The sequence below is a fragment of the Orbicella faveolata genome, unplaced genomic scaffold (genome assembly GCF_042242905.1).
Source record: "Orbicella faveolata isolate gen_17 unplaced genomic scaffold, um_ofav_v1 contig_1, whole genome shotgun sequence".
Classification (NCBI taxonomy): domain Eukaryota; kingdom Metazoa; phylum Cnidaria; class Anthozoa; order Scleractinia; family Merulinidae; genus Orbicella; species Orbicella faveolata.
The window spans coordinates 37,397,430-37,410,356 of NW_028301536.1; the positions used below are offsets into that span (position 1 = coordinate 37,397,430).

The following is a 12,927-nucleotide window of genomic DNA, read 5'->3' on the forward strand; positions in this document are numbered from 1 at the left end:
CTCATACGATGAACGCGACTTTGGTCAGCGGAAGACATTTTAGAAAAATGTTACTTTGTGTAGGAACCCATATATTATCTTCATAAGACCTTCACAGCAAACACACTTCCCGTTTTATCGGAAGGCCGTCTTTGTCGGCGGAAGGGCAGCATGAAGTCCACTAGTTGATCAATCGAGTCATCGATATTTTAACGAATTGATTCAGAAGTAACTCAGCAACATGGTAATGGCATTTCAGTCTATTGTGGATGACACAAAAGCAACCGCCACGTATGCTTAACATGCGGATTTTTGAGAGATAATTTATAAGAAGAGTCAATTGAGCTAAGTTGATTCGTTTTCGACCTAACAACAACATACATTGATTCGACATGATGAGACAGCGCGCAAGAAGCGTTCTTCTAGTCGGCATTCTATTTTCTGGACTTGTTGTATTCTTTGCTTTGGAAATTTGGCCGGTTAATACTTTTTCTGAGGACGAATCTGGACTCAACTCAACTCCAGACAACGATGATAGCGAAATATTCCGTTTGCAAGCTGGATCGCCACTTTCTGAGAAAAGAGACTCGAAGTGCTTAGCACACAGTTGTTTTGATATTTTTAGATGTGCAGTAAACGAAAACAAACTTATATCCGTCTATGTGTATCCATTTGCCAACTTTTTGGACGAGAATGGAAGAACAATTAACAAGGCAATGTCACAAGAATTTTATGAACTTCTGACAGCCATAATGAGGAGTAAATACTACACAGCCGATGTAGGAAAAGCCTGTATCATAGTTCCTTCAGTAGATACTCTGAACCAAAATGGAATGGATATTAAAGGGTACGCCAGAATTCTGGCAAGCCTACCAAGGTAAGTTTTATCTCTGGTATATAAGTGAAATTAATTAGAAGGATCAATTGACAGAGGTACGAATGTTACATTGCAAGTTAATAAATGTGATGTTGAGCGTTTTACTGTAAGTTGCTCTATTATATGACTAAGAAAATTACTTACTTGTGATTGGCTGAGAGCAGGCCAATTAATTTATGGTTAATTTTAATTTGCACTGCAGTGCAAATTAATGGACATACTTTTGTGATTTTCCCAGTCTTATAATAAATGAGTGATCATATGAAGGCTCAAGCAATTAAGGATTTACACTACTCATGATATTTGAAAATTGTTTAAAATTGCACTCGTCTTAAGGCTCATGCAATTTTGAGAGAAGTTTCACACATCACTTGTAGTATAGATCCTTAATTTAACTCGCATACATGTACATACAATTACCTATTCTTATTAAACAATGAAGTTAGTTCACAGGCCCAATAAATGAAATGAACCAATCAGATTGCTCCATTGCTGGTCCAATATTGATTTTACTGGACTAAGCACTGTCCTGAATGTTCCCCTGCTGTCCTGTTGACAATTTTCTGGTTGTTTTGTGGCTTACTCAGTTTCCCAAAAGAATGACCTTACCCATAACAAAGTCTCTTTCTCTTTTGTCAAATTCTCTTGTCCTTCTCTTTGGAGAATGTCAAACATGAGTAAATGGCAAGTTGAAATATCTGAGAACTGTATGCTGGAAGTTTACAGTGTCTTTCTATTCTGTGATTGTGGGATTTTTGTTTTTTGAAACATTTTCAGTCATGCAATAAATCTCTTATAAACCAAGTTTGCTTGGGACTGTACTGGGAGAATATTAGCTCTTGGTCTTAATTGTACAGACCTTGCTATATTCGGTCCTTAGTGTTGACCTCCGTGTGATACTCTCCTAGTGCAGCCCTCATGTTTGGTTAATAAAATATATTCATAACACAACCAGGTTAGATAAGAGAGGAAATATCTAAAACCAACCAATCAGTCTTCACCATTGCTAGTGCAATATTTGCCAATGATTGTTATTATTATTGGACTGGGTTCTGCCCTAATTGATCCAGCGCCAGTACTCTTAAAGATGTTTTGGTTTTGCAAAAAGAATTTACTTAGTAAGTAAAAAAGTAAAGCTTCACTTTCTTCTTCTATTTTTGAAAATGTCAGAGGTGAATAAATGCCAAATTACCTCTCAATCAGAACTGCATGCTGTTTTCATTTTGTTTTCTTACCACCTAACAAAATATTTCCTTTCACAATCTTTGGTCATATATATCACTAACCCAGAACTAATGTCTATTTTTCAATACTTTTCAGTTGGGAAGATGGAAAAAATCATTTATTGTTCAATATGCTGCCTGGTGGTGTCCCTGATTACAATTCAACTTTGGATGTTGCAACTGATAAAGCTATAGTGGCTGGAGGTGGTTTTGCAACTTGGAGCTATAGAACAGGATATGATGTCAGCATTCCTGTGTTCAATGCTCTCACAAATCAAAGAATTCCCCGTAGCTCACTGAAGAGGTAAGTGATTTGTATCAGTCCCCTTTCCCTTATCGCCCTGAAAAACTTCAAGTGTTTATAACAGTTGCACAACTTGGATTCATGAGTTGCACCAGGTGACTAGGCTCCTGCCATATCGCTGCAAGTGTCTAGCATGAGATGCATAATCATAAAGTAGTACTTCACTTTATCTTGCTAATAGAAAGATATGAATCACATTCACCACTTAAACCAACCATACAAAATTAATGGTAAGCATACCTGTTTTCAGGACACATTTTAATTGCACCACTTGAATCAATTGAATCTTAACCCAAATGACTTGAACGAGGGATGTGTTTTCGACAACCCTGAATTTGTACTGGGAGACATTGTGGGACTGAAACAATGGATGGTATCCCTGTGCTCTGTTATTACGCAAGGCAGTCTACTCTCACACCATGACATGAACCATTGAATTCTCAGTAGACCTGTACTACATACTTGGGTTGCCTGGGATGAGCTAGTGTTGGCATCTCATCCATGCAGTGTGTAGTGGCAATACTCCTATAATTGGTTCATACTATTTGAGCTTAAAATAGGCACCAGATTGATAAACCACTTAGCCACTATTCACTGACAGATATTTACCTCTTAATTACCAGTTAATTTCTTTGTTGATACTTAAGAGATTTTTATCTTGAATTCAAAGTAAGTAATTTTTGCTTGTGCAGGACAAATGAGTGGATGCTTGTATCCTCTCAAACTAACATGAACCACATGTTCAGACGTCAACTTGAAGATGTCGAGAGAGAGAACTCTGGCTTCCTAATCCTGAAACACTGTGCTGATGATTCCAACAATGTGTACAAGAGATGTAAGGGAACGATATCATATCATTATCCTGATATCTTGCAGGTAAGATACTTGCCTCTAGTTCACTAGTGACTGTTACATGCCTGGACCCCTTAGGGAACTATGAATGTTGTATATTTTCTTGAATAATAGCTGCCCCTCAATTAATCATCCCCCACAAATAATCACCCCTGTGGTAGTGTTATTTAAAAAAGTAACCTCACTTGAATAATTCCCTCCCAACCCCCTAGACCTCAGCATTGTTCTCTAATAATTAAGCACCTTTCCCTATATCTCCCCTTGCTTTCACCCCACTTCCTCCCCTCCTCCCCCCCACCCCTCCCTCAATCAAGTTAAAAAAAAATAACACCTTGAATATCCAACTGGATAGGATACAAGCATCGATTAAGCATTATATACAACATATAATTTACAAATTAAAGCACAAATTAAATTAGATATCAAATGCAATGTTTAGACATACCAGTACTAACAGTTTTGCACTTTTTGGATAATGTGGATATACAGTTAAACTCATCAACAATAGATGAGCTTGGGAAAGGTGCCTGGAAAGATAGTGGAGCCTCGAGCACAAGAGCTGAGCGTGTAGGGTAACCATGACAACCCTGTGCACAAGAGCTGAGTTGTAGGGCAACCATGACAACCCTGTGAGCGGCAACCACCAGGCACCGTCACACTGCAGAAACAGTGGAACCATGATACTTACCTCATACTTACCAGAGAGGGAGGGAGGGTAGGGAGCTAAATCGCCAAGCACAGTCGAAATGGCACAAATGCATGTGAGAATGAGTTGACCTCAAAAGCCACACTGTAAAACCACATGACCCCCAGCAGACTCCACACCACTGCGCATGTCCAAAACAGGGGAAGGCTGCTGACCAGCATTGTTTCGCGTTTAACTTAGCTTAAATTACATTTAACCACATTTAATCCTCTAGAATATTGATGACACCTTAAGTTACCTTATTAGTCATCTACATACATGTACATTAAATTTTGTTTCTTGGGTCAATGAAATCAAGAGATTTTAAAAGCATATTTTTCATATTGATAGGTAGAAATGTAATAAGGCTTCCTACATAATTATTATATATTATGTTCAACCAGTGAAATTGTACATTTCTTGTTTATCTTAGCGTGCTACATTCTGTCTGGTTATTCGAGGAGTCAGGTTGGGACAAACAACATTATTAGATGCACTGATGATGGTGAGAAAAATTTAGTCATGTGATGATTAAATAAAGTGGATGCTTGTTTAGAAACCTTTAGTTCAATATTTCTCGATCTGTAGAATTGGATTATAAGGTAATTTTCCATTGCCTGATTGAAATAAAACAAATTGGTCAGCTTGACATGCTTCCCATTTTCCTGGGAGAAATTACCGCCTGATTACTACATCTATACCAGTTTGTCAGGAGTTTTTGATCCCGTGTTAATAATTTTTTTTTCAATTTTAAGTCATTTTGATATTCTTCTTTGATTCATTGTCATAGTTACTATAATTTTAATCTGGAGCAAGATGCAATAAAAATCAAACAGGTTTGAATTTGTTTTGACCAGAAACAAATTAAAACCACAGTAAACATGTGCAAGTGAGGTATAAGAGAGAGAGAGAAATGAAAATTACATTTCATTTGTTTTTTATGATTAGGGCTGCATTCCTGTTGTAGTCAGTGATGATTACATTTTGCCCTTCTCTGATGTTTTAGACTGGAAAAGGTGAGTTTAAATATTTAAAATTCAGAAGCAAACAGCCTCGACTGAAATATATTTCTGGGAAAACTATACATACATAAAGACGTGAACTTTATTTTAGTGCCTATAAGATTTAGCCTTGAAGGCTAATAATTAGCCTTCAGTGCAAGGTTGTGGACACTAAAAAATAATATAATAAGTATATATTAAGTTTTGTAATTTATATCCCAGGAAACATCTAGTCATATAGCACAAGCATGACTCAGGCCATGTTACACAATGTTTAAAGTGCATGCACACAGTATTATCATTATCTTCAAATGAAAACTATCAGCTTTGCATTCTGATCAGGCTAGCCACTGTGCTAATCAGGATATCATACGTGCTAAATAGTGCTAATCAGGCTAACAGGAGTGCTAATTAATCTAACCAGAGTGTTAGTGAGGCTACAAAATGTGAATCAATTCTCTAAACTTGAACTTGACCTCAAAACCCCTACCCAAACTCGTGAAAAGGACAAGAACAAGAACAGTGTACCACTAGAAATGAGACAATTATACATCTTTTGTTTTATAGGGCAGCAGTCCTCGTTGTGGAAAATGAGATCAAGCGCATTCCAGCTATTTTGAAGGAGGTTCCAAAAAGCCAAATTGCAGACATGAGAAGACAGGTATTATTAAAAAAAAATGGCTGAATGGACTGAAAGAATTGAATAACAAAGAAACTGGGCAGACAGGACATCTGTTTGTCTCTTTTAATCACAACCATTTTATGCACATGGGTCTGATAATTGCTGTTTTTGTTTTTTTAAGGGAAAATGGTTTTGGGAGAGATACTTCAACTCCATGGGAAAGATTGCTCTCACTACTCTGAGAGTCCTAAGTGACAGAGTTTATCGTTATACAGCTTTGCGGTATGAGGTAAGCAGTGAAATGAAGTGCAAATTTTGTGTTTGACATAAACTTCTTCCGGTTGAGATCCTGTAGAGAAGAACCCAGTGAGTCTAGCTTCTACAATCATTTTTAATAATAATTGTTTTTATTTCTTGTTTTGTAGGATTGGAATGCACCTTTTGTGACATCTTCTGGAAAAAAAACAGTGAGTAACAATGATTGCTTTGCTAACCCTGGGGATGGGGGGTGGGGAACTCCCATATAAAAAAGATCGGGGTGCTTGTCATACCTTTTAGGGATTAAAAAAGTGTTTTTGGTACCTCTTAGGGTCCACAGCTGGAGCTTTCATGGTACCTTTAAGGGTATTGAGCTGAAAATTTTGACAGGAGATATTTGACAATAAACTATACAAGTAAAGAAGGTATTCAAAGCAATTGTCTTTATTGCTATTAAAATTACGAGTGGTACCTCTTAAGGGTGAAAAAAGAAAATTCAAGTCACGCCCACAAAACAGGATCTTGGTATCTCTTAGGGGTTCTTTTCAAAATTCCGACAAGCACCCCTGTCCTTTTTATACGAGAGTCCCCTCCCTCCCTCTCCCCCCCACCCCCCAGGTGCTCACAGGTATGTGACTTGCAGCTCTCCTGGTTGTATATGAGACTCAAACAGGAGATTCTACTAGCAGGATAATTCATTAAGAACCATCAAATTTCTGATAGATTTTGTTAGCAGTACTGACCAGGAAATTAAGAAATTTTACTGCCCTAGTCTCTCTCATCTGGAGGTATTTGCAGCGATCCTCACCAACCCAGACACATTTTAAAATTTTAAAATGTTCATCAACCTCCTACATAAGAGTGTCCTGCCCGCTTACTAAATTCTTATTGTCATTTTTCCCTGAATGTTTTTCTTCAAACCAGGCCAGCCTTGTACCACCATTGTTTTTTCCTCTTCGCCCTTATGCAAATCAAGGATTTACTGCTGTGGTGCTGTGTTATGACCGGGTGGACACCATGTTTAAAGTGATCACAAAAATTGCAGACACTCCCAGTTTGACAAAGGTAAACTATGAGATTTCTTGGTTAGAGACTTCAATTTATCTAAGCCCAGTCAGATTTTATCTCTAGAAATCTCTTGTAGTAATGTAATTGTTGTACTATATTGGAAAAACGGTAAGAAAAGGAAAAGAAAGTTTGATGGGTAGTAATTTCAAAGTAATCAGTCATCAATGTAGGTTATGGTAACAGAGGTGAATTGTTGTTGTGATTGCCTTAAGTTATCTTCCAAACCAATGCATAACCAGGCTAGAAAATTTATAGATCGATTGATCAATCAGTTGGCCGGCTATTCAGCCAGGAAAACTTGAAATTAACGGGTCTAGATGACTCTACATTTTATCACACTGGCTTTCCCTTCATTTTTCCTTTGCTTTAAATTCTGGTGTTAGTATTGCATCATCTAAGACCTCAATAGCCTGCGTAGCTAATGGGATTCACGCGCGCGGTCTTTCTGTCGGCAGAGGCACCTCGGTCCACCTCTAATGAAGCTGTGAGCAGAATAAGGAGAATAACCTATCTCCACAATTCACTTGCGGCATCAAGCGGCTTCAAGCTACCCATTGTAGGCTTCACTTGTGGCTCCGTCGCCGAAACAAAGCATTAACGCGATATCCCGTCAGCTATGCAGGCTAAGCCCTCCCCGCATCAAACTCTCTCAGCTATGCGAGTAACCCCAGTGAGTATGGGTGAATTAAGCTGTCGATTTTTTGTTCCCCCTTTCACAGATAGTCGTTGTGTGGAACAATGTCAATAAAGCTCCTCCATCTGGTATGTAAATTCTTTTTTTGCTGCAGGTCACGATTTTTCACGAGATCTCTTAGGCGTTTGGTCTTGAGCAGTTATTGCTAAACAGGTCAAATCTTTAGCCTTTTGTAGCGGTGTCAGTAAAGCACCGGCACTTTCTTTACTCTAACCTCTGTTAGTCTTACTAATAAATACACTGAATTGTTCTCCTTATAGTTGCCAAGTGGCCTAAATTGTCGAAGCCAGTGAAAGTGGTTCGGACTAAAGAGAACAAGCTAAGTAACAGGTAGGAAATCTCCTTCTCTCTCCCATCTCAAAAATCACTACTTCGCTGGGAGCAGCGTACCAGGCGCAGAGACAAGATAGAGCTCAAGTTAGAGGTACCAACTTCCATCTCTTACCCTTTATATTACCTCTTGGAGCCTTCGCCGGCGTCTGTGGGAGACAGAGGGGTGGGGTGGGGGGCTTAAAGGAGTCATGTCACCGTTTGCGTATCTTGAAAAGTTTAACTTAACTTTTAGTTCGTTGTTTGTAATCCATGTTAATCTTCTCCATCCTTAACCATCCTTGTTCCTTTAAGCTCTATTATTATCTCTTTGGTGTTTTACTGCTCTAGGTGAACTACTATTTTCAGGTTCCCGCAATTTAAAGGCAATTTTGTTTGTGGTTAAAATAACTCAAAATACTGTGACTGAGCTCCGGTAATAGTCGAATGGCGTATTGAATCCGCAGTCATTATGTTTGTGACCTTGCTGGGGTTTAACACTATATTCTCAAATGTCCTGTCTTCACCCAGGAGTATAAATTGGTACCAGCGAACTGCAGGGGAGCCTTACTGAATGCTAAAGTTAAGTTTTCCATGTGTTGGACCTAGCATCCCATTTAGAGAGAGAAGTAATACTCCAGGTTGCTTCATGCTACGGAACAGCTGGGATAAAATCCGCCAACAGCTGGCCATGTGTCCGAGTGCCACTTTACGTTTGCCCTTGCCTCTTGCTATCGTGCACTCGCCTGACTTCTGGAAAAAAATGTAGCATTGATTCGTTGACGAAATCCTAGTTACCAAACACAGTAAAGTGAAGTTCTTAGCGAAAAGTAACGGTAGCTTGATTTTCTTACCGGCCGGACAGAAATTGAGGTCCAAGCTTTCACCTGTACTCCAATTCGATTCTCTCGTATTTCTTTTTGTATTTTTTCTGTTGTTTATGACTATTTGGAGTCAGATCCGAAAATCGATGTAGGATCAGCTTGTGTGTAATAGAATTAACGTAATGGTCGTTTTGTTTGCTTGGCAGATTTTATCCTTTTAATGAAATTGAAACAGAAGCGATTCTTGCCATAGATGATGACATTCTGATGCTCACACCAGATGAATTGGAATTTGGCTTCCAGGTAAATTGTCGTGATGACTATATATAGTTTCTGCTGACTCAGTAAATGTAGAATGTAGATGAAGATGGATGATGACTACAATCTCTTCGTCAGATGAAGCGGAAAGTCAGATATCTTTCCTTTCTAGAAGCAAGACTGGTTTCTACTAAAATGCTCGAAAACGGTACCTAGTTCCCCCGGCTTTTGTCCGCGAGAAAGGCAATATATCACATACACGCACTCCATCTTGAAAATATTGGACATTTTTCTCCTTTTTTTGCGATCATGATCGCCTTAACCTGAGGTGTTTTCTACCGTATAAAACTATTATCAAATGTTGACATCTTCGTACGCCTGAAAATGACATGTTAAGTTAGTCTCCGAGTGGAAAGGTCTCAAAACATTTTCCATAAATGCCCGTGCTTAACACTGACCCTTGTGTATTGTTGTCAGCGTTTTCCTTGTTGATACACAGTCGGTTTGTTTCACCATTAGGCTTGGCGAGAGTTCCCTGATCGTCTTGTGGGATTCCCTGGTCGTGTTCACACCAGTGAGAACACCAGTAATCGCTATAAGTATGAGTCTGAGTGGACCAACAGCGTATCTATGGTGCTAACTGGATGTGCTTTTCATCATAAGGTAAATGTGCGCGCTGGATGCTTTGTTTTTGATTGGCAGCCACTTAACGGCATTCGTAGCCTTACTTTGGTGGTCACGCAACGCTTTTTCTGGACATTAGTTGCGTGACAAGCCAGGTAACCGCAAGGTGGCATGATAAATCGCTAAGGTGCTGACAGGGAAGGCAATGCAAAAATCGGGAGAGTCTGGAGAGGAATCGACTTGGAAATTCGTAGTGCCGAGACTTTGGTGATCGTAAAAGAAATCCAAATCCAAATTGCCTTATCTCAGACTCGAAGATTAAAGGTGTTCAGAGGGGAAGAAACTGTTATCTTGCAAAACTAGTCTCTCGCAGTCCTCGGCTCTAGAGGGGTTTTTGTTAAATAGCATTGAGAAGAAATGAAAAAGAGTAATTTCTCTTCTCTTTGCCATAGTTAGTAGTATGTCTTTGCCTTGCCGGTATTGACTGTGCTGCTTCATTCCTCGTTTTCCCTCACAGTTCTTTCCAGCGTGCTGTGTTTAGTGAATTTTCCGTGTATTTTTTCCCCTCCACAGTATTTCAGTCACCTGTTTACATATATGATGCCGTCGTATATTAGAGACTGGGTTGACAAACACATGAACTGTGAAGACATTGCCATGAACTTCATGGTTACCAACTACACTGGCAAGGCACCGATTAAGGTACTTTTGATCCATAAGGTGTAGAGTTCATAATAATTCATAAGAAGAAAGCACATATATGTCACACGTCGAGCCTTCATGACTTTCGAAGTTTAATCCAGTTAGGTTCCTAGAAGCCTCACTCTACTCTGTTGCTGAACAGTACAGTAGGAGACGATCGTTTTTATTTTGGCATTAAACGATAATTGAAAGCATAAACAGCAAAATTGAGAAGTCTTACTCACATTTCAGTCTCGTTCCCTCACTCCAATCAAGGTCCCTATTTGAATCCCAAATGTACATGTGGACTTGGAGGACTAATTACTAGGAGGGAAGTTTAATAAGAAGATTGAGGGTTAAATCAGTACATCACCACTATCTCGTAACTTGCTATCGTAATTCACGAGTTAAAAAGAGGAATGATTTGATTTTTCTTGTTTTAGAATCCTTCTCAACATTAGATGATTCTATCTTATATCAACAGGTAACCCGCAGAAAGCGTTTCCGCTGCCCAGATTGTGTGACTGAGTCGTTGTGGGCCGATCCTAGTCATTTCGTGGAGCGGTCAGAGTGTTTGAATGAGTTTGTACGAGCTTACGGTCACATGCCGCTTGAAACTGTGGAATTCAGGGCTGATCCACTGCTGTTTGGGGAAACGCTGCCCGACAAATTGAAGCTGTACAAAGACATAGGAAGCATCTAACAAGAGTTTTTGTGTATTGTAATGTTTTCTAAGGGGTGAAAGGAGAAGACTATTCAACCTCAAGACAACTTCTTTGCTTCTTTGTAAGGTGTTCGCAGAAAGCAGAAGGAGCCTTGTAGGACGTGGAAAAATGGTGTTGAGGGTGGGTTAGTGGCAGGGCAGGCCGTGTTTGTTCAGGGTTTTTTGGTCAGAACTGCAACCAACAGAATTAAGTCAGATTCAAAGATATGGGGCAAAATTAATACGAAAGATTTTCTATACAGGACAGCCTGGTTCTTTTATTTAAACTTTCACAGAATTATAATTAGTTTCATACCCCTTTCTGTATCAGTCATTTTTCAAACTTGATCTATCTCAGTCTTAGAACCGTTTACTAAAATACATGGTTTACACGCACAAACTCTTCTACTGGTGGTAAATAATCTTTTCTTCTACTATGCCATTTTCCGAGAAGACCTGCGAGTAACGCAAACGACCATTTTACAGGCAGGTTTAATTACATGCTGATTTGCGTTCAGGTCTTAGATTTTAATTTTCTCGAATTTGCACAAAAAATTGATGTTCCACATTTGCGCAGAGAAAAACTACTTTCATTTACTGAAATAGAGTTACCTAAGCAATATATTAAACTACTTCGAGCTTTCAGAGCTCCTGTCAGAGCCTAATGCTCCGACTGGCGCCATGTGAGATGACGAACTTTCAGAAGTTATGTTAAAGGAGCTCAGTCACGGTATTTTGAGTTATTTTGGCCACATACAAAATTACCTTTAAATGGTAGGAAACTTGAAAATAACAGTTTAATAAGATAGAAAAACACCAAAGAGATAATGATAAACCATAAAGGAACAAGGATGGCTAAGGATGGAGAAGATTAACGCGGATTAAAAACGACGAATTTGAAAAATTGAGGCTAAACTTTTCAACATGCGCAAACCCTGACTGAGCTCCTTCAATTTGTCAAATTTCGTGTGGCCGTTCATGACAAGTCACGTGACAAAAAGCAGCATTTTGCGGTTTTTCCAAATCTTTCAGTGGTCAGTTTACGTCTTCACAAGTTCCGGATTATACCATTGTTTTAGAGTATATCATTATATATTGCATTTAATGTATCAACTTTAATGTGGAAATATTTATTTAATAAAAGGGCAAATGCTGTGGTTAAAGTACTGAATAAGCCTCTTACGTCCCCCCGTCCAACCTATTCTACCTCCTCTCAAGTGACTATTTGCTCACCCAAGTTACAGTTATAGACCTGTTTAAAATAACAGCTTAAAACTGAGTAGCGTGATTTCCGTGTTCACTTTTTGCCGAAATTGAAAACACGCCAAGATGTAAATTCCCCTGAAAACTACCAAGCAAGAAATGTTCGCGACACTTCATTTCACGACTTTGGAAGGACGATAAGTGGTGACACGTTTAAAGTGTAACATTTCTTCCAAAAGATAAGTGAATTTCCCTTTGCGCAACAGAAAATTTTCGGAAAAAGTACTGAAGTTTCGTGTATCAAGTTTAGCACATAAGTAATTAAAGCCTTTTATTACTTTTATAATACTTGTCTTTGTAGCCTTAGCCATGCCATGGCCGATTCTGTCCAAGGGGGAAAGGCGCAATGAGGTTAACCCTATGTAAAACACCAACCCGTGAGATAAGGCCAGACCACAACACCGGAAACTACGTGCCCTACTCTTTGCGATGAGTGTGTGGGTCCTTTAACATCCTCTGCTAACCATGTAACACTGAAGATGCAGGAGAAGGGGTCTAGGGTTATGGTCCTTATCCGAGAAGACTTGAACGCCTGACCATTAGGTGTAATTACAAAGGTAGCACGTTCTCCTCGGTTATTTTAAGACCCTGAGTATTGGTCCGGTCTGGGACTGAAACCCTCGACCTCCCCCACGGGCCGCGGTTAGCCGATATAACGCGCGTTCTGATTGGCTTATTCTAGGACATTATTCTCCCGTAAAG

General features: G+C 39.2%; 1 protein-coding gene across 1 annotated transcript; it reads left to right on the top strand.

Annotated features, from left to right (window-relative positions):
- Positions 1–73: 73 nt before the first annotated feature.
- On the top strand, positions 74–12,128 carry LOC110045042 (exostosin-2-like). Its single transcript, XM_089274997.1, has 15 exons — positions 74–856; positions 2,177–2,383; positions 3,076–3,259; positions 4,354–4,425; positions 4,869–4,936; positions 5,489–5,582; positions 5,725–5,832; positions 5,969–6,010; positions 6,726–6,866; positions 7,589–7,631; positions 7,824–7,893; positions 8,903–8,999; positions 9,474–9,617; positions 10,152–10,280; positions 10,744–12,128. Exons 1-15 carry the CDS (start codon positions 372–374, stop codon positions 10,960–10,962), a joined length of 2,103 nt encoding a protein of 700 aa, XP_089131123.1. The 5' UTR covers positions 74–371; the 3' UTR covers positions 10,963–12,128.
- Positions 12,129–12,927: the final 799 nt, after the last annotated feature.

Excerpts from the sequence above, each read along its gene's own strand:
- LOC110045042 (XM_089274997.1), top strand. The coding sequence starts at position 372 with ATGATGAGACAGCGCGCAAGAAGCGTTCTTCTAGTCGGCATTCTATTT. Across the intron at positions 5,833-5,968 it reads ATACAGCTTTGCGGTATGAG|GATTGGAATGCACCTTTTGT; the intron begins GTAAGCAGTGAA and ends CTTGTTTTGTAG. Across the intron at positions 9,000-9,473 it reads AATTGGAATTTGGCTTCCAG|GCTTGGCGAGAGTTCCCTGA; the intron begins GTAAATTGTCGT and ends TTTCACCATTAG.